The sequence below is a fragment of the Vicia villosa genome, linkage group LG5 (assembly GCF_029867415.1).
Source record: "Vicia villosa cultivar HV-30 ecotype Madison, WI linkage group LG5, Vvil1.0, whole genome shotgun sequence".
NCBI lineage: Eukaryota > Viridiplantae > Streptophyta > Magnoliopsida > Fabales > Fabaceae > Vicia > Vicia villosa.
Window position 1 is genome coordinate 153,150,318 of NC_081184.1, and position 18,380 is coordinate 153,168,697.

The following is an 18,380-nucleotide window of genomic DNA, read 5'->3' on the forward strand; positions in this document are numbered from 1 at the left end:
CTGATTGGCCCACTCGTACAACACGCGGCTGATTTGGTTTTTCTGTTTTTTGTTTTTTCCTTTTTATTTTTAGAAGAATATTCCTTTAAAGGGTAACAGAAAATGATGGGTTAGTCCTAAAGGAATGAAGCCATTTTCCAAATATGGTAATATAATTAACATCATTAACCAAGCCAACTGATATAGTAGTTTTTTTTGTTACAAATTTTAGTTATCAATTTATGGAATGAATCAAACGACAAGGGTTTCGACGTAATTACAGCAGAAACCTATACAGAATCAAATTTATTTTTTCTTAAAAAATGGAGAAATAATGTGCTATCGATAGTTGCCGTAGTTGCACGCAGAAGATTCCCAGTTTATACAAACAAAAAAATAATAGTTGCTGCATTTGCAAACAGATCTCTTGGATTGGCCTCTGTATGATCTGAGTCTCTGCACCATAATTCTTGTATACATAACACCAAATCTAGACAGTGACGGGGGACGGTTGAGGAGAAATAGGAGGTTGAGATTTATCTATTGAGATTTTTTTTTACCAGGAGTTATAGATTTACTCGTTTCATTTCTGCTTTGATGTGTATTTCCATAAAAGCCCTCCAATCAGGTTGTTCACTGCATGAGAAGCGATGGGAACTGCGAGGCTAGAAGATAAAACTGTAGCATATCCATAAGCAAGACCAACAAAGGTTGCCCTGATGGAAGAAAAAAAAAGATTCTAATTAGATCATGATTGATGTGATCTTCAGGCCTTGGTGATAAAGAGATGGTTCATGGTAGTGAGAGTCGTGGGGAAGAATTTAGATTTTAGAAAGATATGCACCAAATGGCGAAGGAATACTTTCGACCGTTGCCTATATGCAAAACACCAAAGATGAAAGCTGCTACCCCAATACTCTGCCAGTTCATTCCTAAAAGTGGCAGAACTGCACCACGAAAAAGTAGTTCCTGGAATTCAAGTTGATAAGATGTCATTTTAGGTTAAGTAATGAAAATTAAATTAGAATAGTAAAATAAGCCGAGAAGAGTAGTTATGTTTTAACCTCGCTAATTCCAGGCAAAAATGCAACGACAATATAATCCAAAGGTTGGAGTGAGCTAAGGACCTGATTGGGAAAACAAAATAGTTTCAGAGTTAAGAAACACAAAAATGACAAACAAAAAGTTATCACAGGCAGGAATTATTCACTGAATTCAATAACTAAGAACTGTTGGATTAAAATCAAACTACTCTATAATTTTAAATTCAGTAAATCAGATTTAAAAGTTAACTTAAAATTGTGTGTAGTAGACCAATCTTCATTCAGTAGTACTTAATGTCCGGCCGGCTGCAGGGACAGTATGATATTTTGATCACAGAGAATCTATTTCATTCAGTTACCTGTCTATTGGCTGCCTCACTGGACTCGGCAAAATCTGGCCAAGTCTTCAGTAGCAAATAGCGGCTCGATGATATTAATACTACAAGTCCTGTAATCAACTCAAGATGCCACATTTCAAAACCAACTGCAAATAAGAGACAAATATCTTAAGATATTTCTCACATCATAATAAACATTTTCAACACATTTGTCAAGTATTTACCAGAAGAAACAAGTTCATTTGAGGTCACAACAGAAATCATGTTTAGATCAATTAGAAGTCATTTCATGTTAGCTTTAAAGTTCCACCACCAGAATACGAGATAGTTTAGATTACATGCTAGTGTTCACGAAAAAAATCCCAATTCACTATAAAAAAATCTGAGCATGTCTAGCTTCACTCCAATTATTAAGAGCATTCCATCCACTCAGAGGAAACATTGTACTTTCTTTCAAGCTTTATGGTTGAAAATTGGCAAATTATCAACCTTCATGTTCAATAATTTCCCCCTGACATAGCTTACGAAAATCCAAAATTGAAAGGTGCATTTCATTTCAGTATGTTGCCACCAACATCAGTACTGCTTCATATTTGAGAATAACGTATTGTTTATGCAATTAGAAGCTCATAAATAGTACTTGATTCATATTATCTTGTTACAAATTCAGATTAAAGAGAATTCGCAGAAGTTTGAAAAATCAAAAATAGCACGATGAAGTAAAAAAAGTGTCATACATGATACTTCTGTAGAGCAATCCAAGACCGGCAATCCTTCTATTGACGCAATATGAGACACCTGCAAGGTGCAACATATTACATAATGTCTTGTGTATGCAAATTTCGATGGCTAACTAAGAACCTTCAATGATATGTTCATAAACTTAAAAACTCTCGATTCAACTTCTCCTTGCTAATATGGTGAAGAAAGATCAAATCAAACTAAAATAATTTCTATGATGGCTAAATGAAACATAGATTTCTTGTATAGGCGTGCTTATATAATTAAAATAGACAATACAATAGAACTGAAAAATGCGATAAAAGGACAAGAACCTGGCGAATGACTGTCCCAAACGCAGCTATAAGACCAGAAGTTATTATGCAAGCCTGAAGCACAGCATTTCTGGAAGGAAAAGGGTTAGCATTCTGAGCAGGTGGTATAAGAGAAGTGTCCAAATTATCATTTTGAACAAATTTCTCATCTGAAATGTCACCACCATATGACTCTGGTGGTCCTTCTCTTTTGGATTTCTTCAAAGATTTCTTGGCAAAGCAACATGTGCCATATCTACTTCCTATGAAAAAAAGCCATATTATTAGGCTTGTTTGAATTATCTGATTAAGAGTTTGGGAAACTCTTGATTAGGGTTTATCTTCATTTGTGCTATTTGGTAATAGGAAAATCAATCAAAAAGTATGAAAGAAATAACAAAAGTGCGAGAGAAATTAGAGGAAGTTAAGAGAGTAATTAACTGTGAGCTAGAGTGGTGAAGATAGAAGGAGAATATGTGGTGTGAGCTCTACTTGTGCTACCGCAACAACTCCAGCAGTTGAGAGTGAGAGAAAGCATGAACATGATGTGTGAGTGAAGATGAGACTGTATTTTAGTTTGTGCGTGTTGCTTCCTCTAACTTCCGATTTTGTGATTTCAGACACACCCTTTCTTCTCTCAAACCGCTTTTTCTTCTTTCTATAGTCAACAAATCGTTTTATAGTTAAGAGGAAATGTTGGGAACAACTTCTCAACCATCAAAAAAATTGAATATTATACATTCAACTAATTACATAATATTAACAATTTAATATAATGTATTAACTATTTATTAAATAGTTTTTTTAAAGTATTTTTACCAAAAAAAATTATGTTGAATAGATAAGAATTTACAGAATTTTTTTTTAAGATTGATTTTTTTTACGATAATTTAAAATCAAAATATAAACAAGGAGGATTTTTAATCAATTAAATGCATACGCAATATCAAAAATATCTACTCATGTGACTGGAGCTCACAATATCTCATTTATTTTAATTTTAAAGGATAAAATTATGTTGATTAGTTTATTATATATATATATATATATATACATTATTACTAAATTATTAATATTATTTTTATTAATAGTTCTTAAATATTTTGTTCTGTTTTGAAATTAGAAATAAACTGATGATCGAAAGTAATGGTGGGTCTAGCTTCCGACGCGATGGAGATGGGGAATCTTCAAGATTAACACTCCAATGCGCAAATCAATATGTGGGGAAGAAGAGTGAAGTGATATTGTTTTTGAAAGTTGTTACTTCAATTTGGCATCTTCTCTGAAGATTCTAGAAGGGTTGTTACTCCCTTAGAGTGTTCGGTCGGGGTCGATATGACAAACACATAACACTTGCCCTCCAAGCCCATTTTTATGCTCAATAAGGTATGGGTTTGTTACTTCAGCATCGAATGTCGTGCACTCACACATTTATGTTTGGAAGAGCAAAAGAAAACATTTTACTTTCATGGGAATTTAGGCATTTATTGCTTCATGACGATGACTCGTGGACAACTTCATACAGGTGCAAATACCTAAAAGGATATTTTAATTGTATCTAATTTTTTGTATTGGATAAATAAAACTTTACATTTTAAAATAGAAATTTCTTTATGCACCCATATAGGGTGGAAACACACCCCTAATATTTCCAAAATACCATTTGAATATGCATATCCGAAGGCACCCTTATCACATTTTCACTGATTTCAGATATGCATATCCGAAAACACCATGAACCAGTTTCGGATATGCATATCCGAAATATGCTCTAAGTGATTCATTTTTTTCAAAACAATGATATCATTCTTTTAAGGGTTAATGAACTTTTTCGTCCCTTTAAATATTTCAAATTTCGTTTTTAGTCCCTCCAAAAATTTCCTTCAAGAAATCGTCCCTTCAAAATTTTTCTTCCGAACTATTGGTCCCTAACGTCAAATTTCGTAGCTAATCGGTAGCTAAAGTCGTAGCTAATCTCTAGCAAATTTGACGTTAGGGACCAATAATTTAGACAAAAAATTTTGAAGGGACGATTTCTTAAAGGAAAATTTTGGAGGGACTAAAAACGAAATCTGCAATATTTAGAGGGACCAAAAAGTTCATTAACCCTTCTTTTAAAACCTCTTATTATTCGACAAAATGTAACGGAAAATAAAAACTACGTAATCTAGAATAAGATACCGGTATCATAATATGGAAATACTTGTCCGATGAGTGCATAATGTCAAAATATTACAACACAGAAAAAAGGTTATGAATAAAACATAAATAAGCAACTACTACTGAGTATGCTTAATGCGAACACCATGCGACCTCCTCTGCCTCCTATACGTCGCCGCACCAACCGCCTCACTGACAACCCTCTCCATGATGGCAATCGCCTCTGGACCGCTCCGCTACATGATCCCTTTGTCCAATGCTTCCTGCCTAATTAGCTGTATCCACTGGCATATTGGCAGGAGATCAACGGCATGGTCATCCTCGGTCTACAGGTTCTTCAAGAGCTCCTCATGTGTTGGCCTAGGTGAGCATCCAAGAGCACCGAGTGTCATGATAGGATGTGACACCTGATAAAACCATGTCACATAAGCATCTACACAATTCCAGCTTTGGGTGGCCACCATACGCCGATACTCCTCAAGCACCAAATGATGCGCCAAATCCTCAAATGTAGCAGTGAGATCTCGACGGGTAACGGTGTCGGAAGCAGCCTCCAAAGGAAATCTCGGTATCATCTGTACACGTCCAAACTGTCTCATGCACCGCTCCGACAAATATCTGACCATGGTGTTGGTCCCACATGCCAACCAGCCAAAATATAATGTGATGCGGTCGAATGGGACAACATCATTGTAATCACTGAAAGGCGTCCACTGGATATCATCATGAGCAGTACGATCGAGTATGAATCCACCTTCTAATTCCCCATATGGAGGACGTATCGTGCAGCCCTAGGCATGATACGTAGTCGTGGATGCGGTGGAAGTATGAGATGATCCAGCTTTGAAACACAAATAAGATAATATGTTGGTGCACGTTAACGAATAACATATTAAATGTGATATAATTAAAAATAAATGTACCGTGAGGAGTGTGTAAGAGCCATTCAATTGTCTGGTCCTCCATAGACTTGCTTCATTCAGCTTCTGGTATAGGTATACCATAATGGCGGTCCCTAGTTCCACTCGTGCACTCTAGTCAAATTAATAGCGTACTAGAGGTATGTCATGTCTATGTAGGTGACACTTTTGTCCACAAAGAGGGATGTGCCAACCAACAACATGAACCAACACTGAAAGCGCAGGCCCAGTGGTACTCAAGAAAAACCCCATCACCCTCTTCCTCGGACTCTGCTGCCGCCACCAAGTGGTTCTCATATAGCTCTTTTAGGATGGAGAACCAGATATGCGCCCCATTCGTTGCTCGACACTCAAAATCAGTAATATATGGGTTCATTCCCATATGATCCAACATCCACTCGATGGCCTCAATCCGTTGTATCCGGGAATGGTCCAATAACCTCCCTCTGGTCGGCAGGTGGAGAAGACACGCTATATCGTATAGGGTGATCGTCAATTCCCCAACAGGAAAGTGAAAATAAGACGTCTCCTTGTGCCACCGTTCCGCAAAAGCCCCCTACATGCGAACAACCATTTTTGCAGACTACCATTTCTTGCCTAACTTATTCAAAATCTAATTTTTATCATCTAAACACTATCATTGACCTACAATAACTTCAACCTACAACATTATTCTAATATCTAACAGCCCTAATAACATTTACAAGCTAGAGTGTAAAGTTGTGGAAACTTACAATTTCTTGAAGCTTTGAGTAGATGTTGAATGGAGTTTTGAACCCTTTATCAATGTTTGGAAGGAGTTGTAGAGTAACAATGCTTTGAATACAACTTGGCAGAAATGAGTTTGAAATGAAAAAGTTTTAATTTTGAAGAGAATGAACAGAAGGCGTGGTTGTTTGGGTTTTGTGAAAAACCGCAACAATTTTCAGATATGCATATCCGAAGACAATTTTTTTTTTTAAAAAAAAAGAGTGATTTCGGATATGCATATCCGAAAACATTTTTTTTTTATAAAAAATGTCTTCGGATATGTATATTCGAAATCACCCTTTTATGTGTCTTCGGATATGAATATCCGAAATATAGAAGTATTTTAGATTTTTTACGGCGGATTTGTAAGAATGTATATAGGTGTAAAAAGAAATTTCCATTAAAAATATACAACTAAACCAACCAAATCATTTCAAATATTAATATAAAGTCTAAAAAAGGCATTAAACCTTTATTTTGGAAATGGATCATCTGCTGTTGAGCAGCAGTGCAGCCTATGTTTTGTGAGAGTAAGGAGAGAGAAATTGGATATCAAAAAAGAATTGCTGAAGATGAGAGAGAGTAAAAGGTAGAGAGATAGGAACAAAAGGTAGACATGAGGTAGAGCAGCAGTAGACGATCCAAATCCCTTTTTTTTCCATTAGCATGATATACTCCATGCTATCTATTATTTTTATTAAACAATTTTTTAAAATATTATAACAAACATAATTATTTTTTCTAATATATTACATAATATGATTTATATGAAATTTATTATTTAAATATTTCTTTATAGGAATAATATTAATAAAAATATGATTTACTAAAAAAATTTGATCGCATAAAATGGAACCAAATCAATTTGTAAAAACAAACAAAAAATAGCACTTCTTATCTTACTAGGAATAAGAGGAAAACAGCTAGAAAAAAAATCGAAATTAAAATAAAAACAAAAAAAGAGTGATCAGCTGAATCAACGGTCAAATGATGGTTCACAGTTCACACACAATGTAATAGCATTGTGAAATATTTTGCCATTTTGAGTATTAAGCAGAATTTGCATGTGGCTTCATCCTCCCTTTTTTCCTGTATTGGTCTTTACTCTTTAATCTTCAACTACTTTTGTCTCAATAAAAGTGGGATACATTATACTAAAAAACCCATCAAGACAACAATGTTACCAAAGATAGAGAAAGCTGGGAAGATGAAAAGAAAGAGCTTGAATGATGCTGAAAATGTTTCTCATATTGAACCAATCAACCTTAACAACCAGGTAAAACCTTGTTCATCCACTGATTCTTTTTTTTTTTTTTTTGTTTAGCAATGTTGATACAGTTTATGGCTATTTTAGCTTTTAGACTAGTTAGTTTGTATGATATGAAAGTAGATTAAACCCTCTAGCTTTATTTCTCTAGATATTATGAAGATGGTGATTTTTTTTTTTTTTATAAAATTTAAATATTACTTAAAGGAGGAATTTTTATTGAAAATAAAAACATGATCTTGGAAGCAAAATCAGTTTCTCCTTCTTTTTTTTCATTTAACTATCTTAGGAAATCATTTGTTACACGGAGATGAAGCAAAAAAAATTAGGGGATGTTTTGAACATTTTTTGGTTCTCAGTTTTGCTAAACCTATTCATGGATGTATATGCTTGGTACTCATTTTGTTGCTTTGTATATATGTTCAGTTTGCCTCTGGCAGGAGATTCTCTATAAGGCTGGTTGAAAAGGGCACAACATTATTGCCAGGATGTTTAGAGCCTCCTATGTTAAGAGGACATTGTTCTGCCACTGATGCCATCCAACAACATGATGTTCTTCCACCTCAAACCATCAATTCTGTATGGAATAAATAATGTTTCTTATGCGCAATATCTATTTTATCGTAATTTTTCGTGCAATTTTCTGTCAACTTTATCAGCACGTATGAAAATTCAACGGACTGAATATATTTGGTGCAGGCATGTCAAAAGACTGATATTGTTGAAAACTCAACAGTAGGTGTACCAGAAGTAATTGAGGAAGAAGATGAGGCTGAAAGTTCAACCCCGTCACTTAGTCTTAAACTAACTGAAATTGTTGCCATGGTGAGAAATGATGATGATTCCGAAACACAAAGCCGGCCTGAAGATAATGCATATCAAGTGAAGCCGGAGTATGTGGAGATATTAAGAAAAATCATCAACAAGCATGGAGATATTGCTAAGGATTGTAAGGCAAGAACAATGAAATATCGTTCAGTGATGTTGGAGAACATCTGTGAAGTCATATATGCATTGGACAACCAAAATGTTACAAACGTGAAAGGAGTGGAACAGATGATTGATCAAATCAATGATGTAAAAGTCATGGAGGTGAAGGTTGATTGGCTTCTCACGAGGCTAAATGAGATACTTGAGGCAAGACAAGCTTTTAAAGAGAGTAGCAAGCTAAAAGAGAAAACAGACAGCATTACGGAATTTATTGAAATTGCTAAAAAAGAATTGAAAGAAAGTGAAGATGATAAGAAGAAATTCTCACAGAAGCTTAAGGAAGCATGTGATAGAGAGGCTGCATGGAAAGCGAGATTGGCTGGAATGCAAACAGAGTCTATCATGGCATATCAAAGAGTCAAAGATGCCACATCTAAAGTTAAACGTTTTCTTAAGTGTTCCCTGATCGATGGTTTGCTCTAGTATGTTGCAAATTTCATCTCCTTTTTTCTTTTTTCTTCATATTAGTGGTTTTAGGATTGGTTATGTTTAAACTGGTTTAATTTTAAGACTTCTGTTTCCTAACTCATGCATGACTTAAACAATTATATGCAGATTTTGGTAACAAATGTGTAGGGTTATATCCAATTATATATATTTATGCATGGTGATTTGAATTTCCCTATGAATGTGCCTTATAGTTTTGGTTATTTGATGACTTGGTTATATGAATGTGTCTGAATAACTTTGAGATTTTCTGAGGAATCTGTATTGAAGGCTGTTGGGAGCTTCATCTACTTAGAACAGGGAAAGGGATGGTCTAACATATCGATATTTTAGTATTTAACAGTTAAAATGTTTTTATGTACAACTATCATATTTCCATAAAATGATTAAATGCATTCAGTTCTAAATCTAATAGTCCTCTGGTAACATAGACAATGTTGTAATATGGCGCTTATCGTTGATGGAAAGCCTAGTCTTACCAGTCTTTTGTTTTATTATTACAAGAATGTCTTTTTCTGTCTTCTAATAATCAATATATAGGTAAGCAATATTAACATTTATTGAATATTTATAAGCAATTTGAACTATATATATTCTTTTGGTTCTTCAACTTCATTTTCTTTGTCAGAAATGGTGACAAGATTTCAAGAACCAAATGTTTTTGCTTACTAAAATGGTTAAGAGAAAAGGTTTGAAGAACCAAATATTTTTGCTTACTAAAATGGTTAAGAGAAAGGAGTGGAAATTGGAGGGCTGGTGGTGGTAGGAGGAGAAAGAAGAAGAAAAAATGCATATAACTATTAGAAAAATCAATTTTGGCATATATTAAAAAAAATTAATTGGAATGCACCGACTATCTAAAGAAATTTTACACCGTCAGTAAATGGTAACCGTCAGATCTTAAATAAATATATCTAAAGTAATTATTATAAATGGTTGCGATAGATTGATTGTGTAAAACTTTTTATATCAGACAGATCTTGAACCGATTGAGCTTTTATACCCAGATGAGCTCAAAAATCGATGTGGAGATTTTTTACTGGTTATTATTCACGAATCTAGAAAGAGAGCTTTTCTCTAAGTGGCAGAACTCACGAACCAAACAGAAACCAACATTAATACCCAAAATAAATCTTAGTGAATTTGCAATAATACCCTTTTTAGAACAACCTCCTCACTTAAACACAAGAACGTTTCTCAAAGCGATATGACTAAAAATATATGAGAATGAAAAATATTAGAGAGAGAGAGAGAGAGAGAGGAGAGAATATTTTTTAGATGGAAAGAAATGAAGGAGAGAAATCTATTTATAGGCCAAAGGATGGTTTGAAACATGAAACAATCCATAGACGAAATTGGTACCATAAATAATCGATTGTTTGAACCCAATTTCGAAGATTTTAATAGAGAACTTTTACCTTTCATTAAGACAATATCATAATCAATTATCAACTTGTTTCGCCCTTATTTAAACGATTAAGTATTTGGTAAATTGATTAGGCAGTTCAAAAACTTAGAGGCTTCAAAATCAGTTTTAGCGATTGTGTGTGATATAGCCATATTACTTTACAAAAACGACCTTGTGTTTTTACAAAACAGTGATCACTTTAACAGATACGACCAGTCGAGCTTTCACACTTTGTCTCTTTCACACTCTGAAGCTTCAAGTCTTTTTTCCATATATAACAATTATATGATCACTTCACTTGAGTCTTCTTGTGTATGAGGTTTGAGTTACTTCAATTCAAATGCCATCATCAGAGGATTTTACAAGTGTCTTATGCATCTTTGACCGCTTGAACCAACTTTGACACTTGTTTGTTGTTGTCCTAAAGTCACTATAAAGGATGTTGCATATTCACGTGTTTTAATCATCAAAACCATGATGTTATCAGGGCTAGTCATATCTTGCTTATTTATGAGCTTTGATCATTTCTTGTTAAACCTGCATGCACAAGTTTTACATAACACCCCCGACATAACCTAATTTTTAAAGAAGGTGATTATAATTAACGGTTTATCCAGGTAAAGCTCTTCCTTAGACATGTCGCTTTGTTTGTAGACGTGTGAACCATTCCCCTTCAAAACGTGGCTTTGGCTCCAAAAGTTACAAAATAAGACCAAACATCGATATTCTGATTCCGTCTCTATGACACAGGCCTTCGCATGAGCCTCTTCATTGAGAGGGGTAATAAAAAAACCAATTTTCGAAATGTTTTATGCCATTGGAATACGCTTTGAAGTAATAAATAATATGCATCAGTATAATCAAGCCTTGACCCTGAACTCAATTCAATGCACTCTATTGTACCTTGAAAAGACAGAAGAAGAGTGATATATATATATATATATATATATATATATATATATATATATATATATATATATATATATATATATATATATATATATATATATATATATATATATGAGTTTCCTCCCTGATAGTTACTCCAGTATTAGAAGAATTTGATTAAGGCCCAAGTCACAAAGTTCAATTGAGAGGGAGAAATCATCAAATGGTTTAGACCTTCAACTTTGAAACTATGAAAAGGAAATCAAAGATCTAAGATTTAAAAGGTGCACTCATAAAAAGGTATAACGTATTATCCAATGTCACTACAAATCCTTTTATCTTTCTTAGTGATCAATACACACTAGTTAAAAGAAGGACCCACTTCAAGAAAAACCCTTTTGAGACTACCTTCGCGAGCAAAGATAGAAACAGTTGCCGAAATTGTGGAGTCTACCCAAGCAACAGAAATATCCTCCTTCACTTTTTGAGTCATGGTGGGTACGTAAAAAAATGGTTTGTTGCAAGAACACAGATGATGAAAGAACAAAGGTAATATACAAAGAAATTGTATAATTCTCCTAAAAAAATCGGGCAATTTCTTACTATAAGAGAAAAATTGAGCACTATCAGCAGTTCAAGTTTCCTATAAAAAAACACCCAAGTACTCTAGTTGCCAAAGGTCATCATGGTAAAGTATCTGAAGAGACATCTAAAGCATGAAGCGCATTTAAGGTGAAGATTCCACATTACAATGACACCACATCACGACTTTTCACTCCAATCAGGAAACGACCAACAAAAAAGACAAATGTATCAAAGCTCTCACCCTACAAAGCAGAGGCAGTGGCTTGATCCAGAGAGTTGAACGATCCACCGCATCACATGTGGTGCATGTATTTTATCCTAATTAAGAATGCATGTAATCTTATAGATATCCGCAGTTCACGCCAAAAGGTTAGTGAGTAGTTATATCCCCCCTAATATACAAGGGGAAACACGCCATTTTTCATGTATTTTTTTAATTCAAATTCCACCGCACTACAAACTATCATTGCAATCTGCATCCGCTGATCACTAATTGAATCTGATTTCCTTGAGGAACAATTATAATTTAAAAAAAATACAATTTAATATGTAAAAACACAATCTAAAACTAGTCATGTAAACCAAGCCAAATCAATACTCCACTACCTATAATAAATAAAGGTATTTTAGTAAATGATGTTAATCTTTTCATTAAAATCAACACATCTAATCATTTTCTTAAGAACCGCACAGCTCAAATAGGACACTTATTATGAGACGGAGGGAGTATTATTTTATTTTTGTATGAAATAGTTGTTTCTTAAAACAATTCACATAGCACTACTAAGTGGGCATAAAAGGAAAACAACCTAGTTCTGAAAGTGGCTGAGCTTGGTGGCAATGACCGAACCGGAGGAAAGTCACATTCAGGAAATGGATTGCATGTGGAGTGTACATGGTACGATGGTGAGGATTAGATGGATCAACGGTAAAACATGATGGTCCACCATAAACCACATTTAGCACACTAACACTTGAAATAGCAATGTGAGAATCTTCTATTTTGAGTATTTTGCAGTATTTGCATGTGGCTTCATCCTCTCTTTTTTGCTGTATTGGTATTCTTTCCTAGTACTACACAGCCACTAATTTGTCTTTATCCTTAAACTACTTTTGTCACAATAAAAGTGTGATTCAAATATTACTCATACTCAATAACACAACAATGTCACCAAAGATAGAGAAAACTGGGGAGATGAAAAGGAAGAACTTGAATGAAGCTGAAAATGTTTCTCATACTGAACCAACCAACCTTAACAACCAGGTAAAACCTTGTTCATCCACTCTATTTTTTTTTGTTTAGCAATGTTGATATAATTTAGGGCTGTTTTTGCTTTTAGACTAGTTAATTTGTATGCTATGAAAGTAGATTAAACCCTTTGGTTCTCAGTTTTGATAAACCTATTCATGGATGTATATGCTTGGTACTCAATTTTATCCTAACATTCAACTTGTTGCTTTGTATATATATATTCAGTCAGATCCTTTGGATTGCTCTCCTTCTGTCAGAAAGAAATTAAATCCGAATTGCAATAGCCGCCGCATTTTGAGATCTTCTAAAAAGCGGGTTGAAACTGAAAAAACATTGCCAGGACGTTTAGAGCCTCATATGTCTCCAGCTAAAATTGTTGAAAATTCAGCAGTAGGTGGACCAGAAGTAATTGAGGAAAAAGATGAATGTTCATCCTTATCCCTTAGTCTCAAACTAAGTGACTTGGTTGCCATGGTGGGAGATGATGATGATGATGATGACGATTCGGAAACACAAAGTCGGTATGAAGACAATGTTAATGCATATCAAGTGAAGCCGGAGTATATGGAGATATTAAGAAAAATCATCGACAAGCATGGAGATATTGCTAAGAATTGTCAGGCAAAATCAGTGAAATTTCGTTCGATGATGTTGGAGATAATCTGTGAAGTCATATCAGCATTGGACAAGAAAGATGTCACAAACTTGAAAGGAGTGAAAAAGATGATCGGTCAAATCGATGATGTAAAAGAGATGAAGGTGGAGGTTGAGTGGCTTCACACGAGGCTCACTGAGATACTTGAGGCAAGGCAGGTTTTTAAGCAATGTGGCAAGCTGAAAGAGAAAATAGACAACATTACGGGGTTTACTGAAATTGCTGAGAGTGAATTGAAAGAGTGCGAAGATGAGAAGAAGAAATTGTGGCTGAAGCTTAAGGAAATATGTGATATAGAGGCCGATTGGAAAAAGAGATTGGCTAGAATGCAAGAAGAGTCCATCATGGCATCTCAAAGTGTCAAAGATGCCATGTCTAAAGTTAAACGATTTTATAAGCGCTCCCTGATCGATGATTTGCTCTAGTATGATGCAATTTCATCTCCCTTTTTATGTTTTCTTCATATCAGTGGTTTTAGGATTGGTTGTGTTTAAACTGTTTTAATTTTAAGACTGTTGTTTCCTAACTCAAGCATGACAAAAACAATTACAAGTGGAATTTCGTAACAAATGTGTAAGGTTATATCCAATTATAAATTTATGCATGGTGATTTGAATTTCCATTTGAATGTGCCTTATAGATTTGGTTATTTGATGAGCTGATTGATGATAAAAGATGTTTGCAGTGGAGCTTATTAAGTATATTTGTAGTGAATGATATTGGAAGAGCGATAACACTGATCCGATGAGGGGATGCAGCTCTCGCGAATTTTCGCAGCAGAGACTTGATTCCGAATATGGTGTTGAGGAATTGTGAGGGTTCTGCAAGGTTTTAAGAGATTGTGCGAGAAAGAAATTTAAGAATGAGGTTGTGACAGGTTTGAAAAATATTCCATTACAAAATGAATTGATTTAGGAACTGTTGCATCAACAAGTGATGAATGGTCTCACTGTACTGTACTATACTGGAAAACCATGGGGTAAGAAAGTCACTAAGTTTAATCTATTCCTGCACTTTCATATATGCACTGTCTTGATATTTTATTGTTGATGGAAAGTCTAGTCTAACCAGTCTTTTGTTTTATTGTTACAAACATGTCTATGTGTCTTCTAATAATCAATATACAGATAAGCAATTTTAATTGTATTAGAATAATTTAAAGCTAATTTGTTCAAGATATATCCATATATATATTCTTTTGGTTCTTCGACTTCTCTTACTTTGTCAGAATTGATGACAAGAATTCAGGAATCAAATGCTTTTGCTTACTAAAATTGTTAAGAGAAAAGAGTGGAAATTGGAGGGTTGGTAGTGGTAGGAGGAGAAGAAGAACAAGGTGACCTCATTTAGATCATATGAAATCGTCCACGTACCTCCAGAGCAAAACACGAGGGCATATGCCCTGTTCAAGCTTGCAAGCACGAAAGGTGTAGGCGGTAACCATTCTCTCATTCAAGAGACATCGAACAAATCTAGTCTCGTCACACCTAGCCTGGTAGTGGCCATGAATGACAGTACCGTGTGCGCCTCTCATGGATGAGACTGATAATATTTTACAAGTCAACACCCTACCGAGCGACCTTGTAGAGGCCAACCTCATAAAGAGAATGACATGTTCATATTTGATCATTTGAAGGAAAATATATTGAAGAGGCTTGTCAACTCCTTTGTTAAAATGTGCGGAAAAAGACTGGAATGACCTTATCTTTAGCCAAGCACCTTATCATAGGGGTGACTCTTCCCATTTTATATAACTAGTATGTCATTATAATGTACTTGGCGGTCAATCTTCTCCCCCTTTTCACCTCCGACTCATCCTCTAGTAATAGGTCGTTTTCAAATATCTTAATATGGACGACCTCTGTTCCTCTGACCTATGACTAGCATGTTTCAAATTTTGTGCTAGGAACCATAAATGTTTTTTGAATCATTGTCTTGTTATGACCTTGTCTCCAGCTTTGAGAGCAGGTATGCCCTAAAGTTCTCATTTCCTGGTGCATAGATCATTTTAAAGTGTTTGAAATTTTTGGCCATCTCTTGAACCATCTTTAAATATCTTAGCAAATGTGCTTCCTTGGTTTGATACTCATTTGTCAATTAGTTTATGACAAACTGAGATTCACTCTGGGCACAAAATTTATGGCCCCAATTTCTTTTAATAAACTCATTCCAACGATTATGGCCTCATATTCTACTTCGTAGTTTCTAGCATTGAATTTGAAATGTAAGGACTGCTCATTCAAGTAGCTTCCTGGACCTTCCAATACTACTTCGACTCCACTCACCTTCAAATCGTAAGATCCATCTGCAAACAAGATCCATGTGTGAGGATCTTCTTCCTTCATAGATGATATGAACTCCACCAGAAAGTCAATGAGAATTTGAGGTTTAATTCTACTTCTTGTTGCGAAAGTGATATTAAACTCTCATAATTGAATAGCTCATGGGACCATTCTTTTTGACAAACCCAGCTTTTTTCAACACAAGGAGCATAGGATAATTTGTCTCTACTATGACATGATGACCCTAGGGTCTTAATTTTCTTGTTACGACGATGACTACCAACACTAACCTCTCAATCTTCTGATATCTTATATCGACTCTTTTAAACACCTTGTTAACAATTTAAATTTGTATGTTCTCGCCTTTACTTCTTGTACCAGAACCGAGCTCATGGCATTATTCTTGGTAGATAAATACATCAATAAAGGCATTCCTTCCTTTGGGAGAGATAATACTAGAGGGTAGGTGGAAACATCTTTAGCTTTGCAAACGTATCTTTCTTTTGTGCATTCAAACATTTCTTTCTTCTTTAATGTTAGCATAAATGGAATATTAACTGTTGGTCTTCTTTGACAGAGTTAGGACTCCATAAGTTAATTATGGCCCAAAACTTTTTAGACTTAGCCTAAATTCCTTTTCTTGTGATCTTGAAACCTAAATATTTTTTTGGTTTGAATAAAAAAAAAAAAGAACATTTTGTTGGATTTAGATGCATGATATACCTTATCAATGACACCACTTTGTTGTTAAGGTCCTCACACCTCCAAATTGCGTCCAATATGATTGGCAAACACAATATCCATCGCCCTTAAGTAAATTTTCCTAGCGTTTTTAGGCCAGACAATATTACTTCATAACAGTATTTTGTAATTATTGGTCATGAACATTGTCTTGGGCGTGTGAGGTGGGTTCATTTTAATCTGATTGTAACCTGAGCACGTGTCCATAAAGTTGAACACTTTGTAGCCAATACAACCATCAATCAACTTATCAATGTTAGACAACAAATAGGGATCTTTTGGACAGGCTTGATTAAGATCAGTGAAGTATACATGATGTTGCAGTGTTAGCAATCAAAAGTGTAAGTGTTTGTTTTGTCGTATCCACAAGGACTGATACAATATCAATGTTGTTAAATAGTTACTATGGTTTTAAGCGTAAGTTTGCAAGATTTTTTATTATGGAAAATTACATAATGTAGAACGGATGAATGATAAATAAAATTTTAGAGAGATGAGACTTGCTGGGATTGGATTTCATCCACCGATTAAATATGCAACTTACTAATCAGCTATACACAATCTAAACATCTATCAATATCATTACGCATCGCACACAACAGAGTTTATGTCTAAACTTCTGATGAGATTTCAACCTTATTGTTTAATCGACGATCTCTCATCCTATTAAACAATACAGAAGCATTAAGAATTGAAACTTTATGTGAATGTTAAGCTAAATTTATGTCTAGAATTTATAATCTAACAGAAGTTCATCTTAAAAGATAACATTGATATCAATTATTAAATAAATTGTATATAACACCATGATCAATAAAAAATTTCTCAACTCATTAAACAATACAATAAGCATTAAGACTTGATACAAAGTGAATGTCAAACTCCAAATCTATGTCTAGACTTTGGTCTTTGATAGATGATGATCTTAGGTTAAGAATTGAAATATATTTGTCAATAGAAAATCAAACTGTATAAATAACATAAAAACAAATATTAACATCTATATTGATTCATAACTAGTTCACAAAACAAAGATCAGAAGAAATACATACGATTACAGTTAATTACATCCAATCCCAACAAAAAAGAGATTAAGCTACGTATGGTATTTGATACAAGTGAGGAGAAAAAAGATGGATGAGCATCAATTTTGATTTTTTGACACTCGATGCATATCCAGCCTTGATTCTTCTGATTCTGATTTTCTCCAATGTGTCTGGTGTATTTCTCTCTCAAAGTTGGTGTCTATATCCAAAAATATGAAGAGGAGCTCTATTTATACAAATATAAAATAGGCGATCGCACTAAGCCCCAACAGACGGCGCTTAGCGCGGCTACAGGACAAAAAAGAAACTTAAACTGCCACAAATCGCGCTAAGTGTAGAAAAATGACACTTAGCGCACTACCCTCTACTCCAACACCTCTAAGCATGCTTTGAAGGCGCTAAGCGCGGTGGGCTAAGCACGACATTTGGCGTTTAGCCCCATCTGCAACATTTTTCCTTTTTTTCCCAACAATTCATATTGAAGTCATTTATTTGCCTTTTGATGACCAAAGCTCCTCCAATGCACACAAACCTAAAAAAAATAAAGTGTAAAGATCAAACTAAATAATATTTACATAAAAGTTGAGGTTTTGAC

The 18,380-nt window shown here is 34.6% G+C and overlaps 3 protein-coding genes across 3 annotated transcripts; 2 read left to right on the plus strand and 1 right to left on the minus strand.

Annotated features, from left to right (window-relative positions):
- Window positions 1–133: 133 nt before the first annotated feature.
- On the minus strand, window positions 134–3,074 carry LOC131603283 (uncharacterized). Its single transcript, XM_058875585.1, has 7 exons — window positions 2,836–3,074; window positions 2,416–2,657; window positions 2,098–2,158; window positions 1,382–1,506; window positions 1,044–1,106; window positions 824–948; window positions 134–695 (listed from the first exon to the last, which is right to left on the minus strand). Exons 1-7 carry the CDS (start codon window positions 2,936–2,938, stop codon window positions 563–565), a joined length of 852 nt encoding a protein of 283 aa, XP_058731568.1. The 5' UTR covers window positions 2,939–3,074; the 3' UTR covers window positions 134–562.
- Window positions 3,075–7,322: 4,248 nt separating this feature from the next.
- On the plus strand, window positions 7,323–9,059 carry LOC131607828 (uncharacterized). Its single transcript, XM_058879783.1, has 3 exons — window positions 7,323–7,500; window positions 7,918–8,070; window positions 8,191–9,059. Exons 1-3 carry the CDS (start codon window positions 7,402–7,404, stop codon window positions 8,902–8,904), a joined length of 966 nt encoding a protein of 321 aa, XP_058735766.1. The 5' UTR covers window positions 7,323–7,401; the 3' UTR covers window positions 8,905–9,059.
- A 3,752-nt stretch (window positions 9,060–12,811) lies between these two features.
- On the plus strand, window positions 12,812–14,395 carry LOC131607829 (uncharacterized). The gene is made up of 2 exons (XM_058879785.1): window positions 12,812–13,073; window positions 13,287–14,395. Exons 1-2 carry the CDS (start codon window positions 12,975–12,977, stop codon window positions 14,139–14,141), a joined length of 954 nt encoding a protein of 317 aa, XP_058735768.1. The 5' UTR covers window positions 12,812–12,974; the 3' UTR covers window positions 14,142–14,395.
- Window positions 14,396–18,380: the final 3,985 nt, after the last annotated feature.

What these genes read in the sequence shown, in the direction of transcription:
- LOC131603283 (XM_058875585.1), bottom strand. Translation starts at nt 2,938, where the DNA reads ATGTTCATGCTTTCTCTCACTCTCAACTGCTGGAGTTGTTGCGGTAGC. An exon ending in TTGGGACAGTCATTCGCCAG is followed by an intron (nt 2,159 to 2,415) that starts GTTCTTGTCCTT and finishes TGCACCTTGCAG; the next exon opens with GTGTCTCATATTGCGTCAAT. An exon ending in TTTTGCCTGGAATTAGCGAG is followed by an intron (nt 949 to 1,043) that starts GTTAAAACATAA and finishes CTTGAATTCCAG; the next exon opens with GAACTACTTTTTCGTGGTGC.
- LOC131607828 (XM_058879783.1), top strand. Translation starts at nt 7,402, where the DNA reads ATGTTACCAAAGATAGAGAAAGCTGGGAAGATGAAAAGAAAGAGCTTG. An exon ending in CAATCAACCTTAACAACCAG is followed by an intron (nt 7,501 to 7,917) that starts GTAAAACCTTGT and finishes ATATATGTTCAG; the next exon opens with TTTGCCTCTGGCAGGAGATT. An exon ending in CACCTCAAACCATCAATTCT is followed by an intron (nt 8,071 to 8,190) that starts GTATGGAATAAA and finishes TATTTGGTGCAG; the next exon opens with GCATGTCAAAAGACTGATAT.
- LOC131607829 (XM_058879785.1), top strand. Translation starts at nt 12,975, where the DNA reads ATGTCACCAAAGATAGAGAAAACTGGGGAGATGAAAAGGAAGAACTTG. An exon ending in CAACCAACCTTAACAACCAG is followed by an intron (nt 13,074 to 13,286) that starts GTAAAACCTTGT and finishes ATATATATTCAG; the next exon opens with TCAGATCCTTTGGATTGCTC.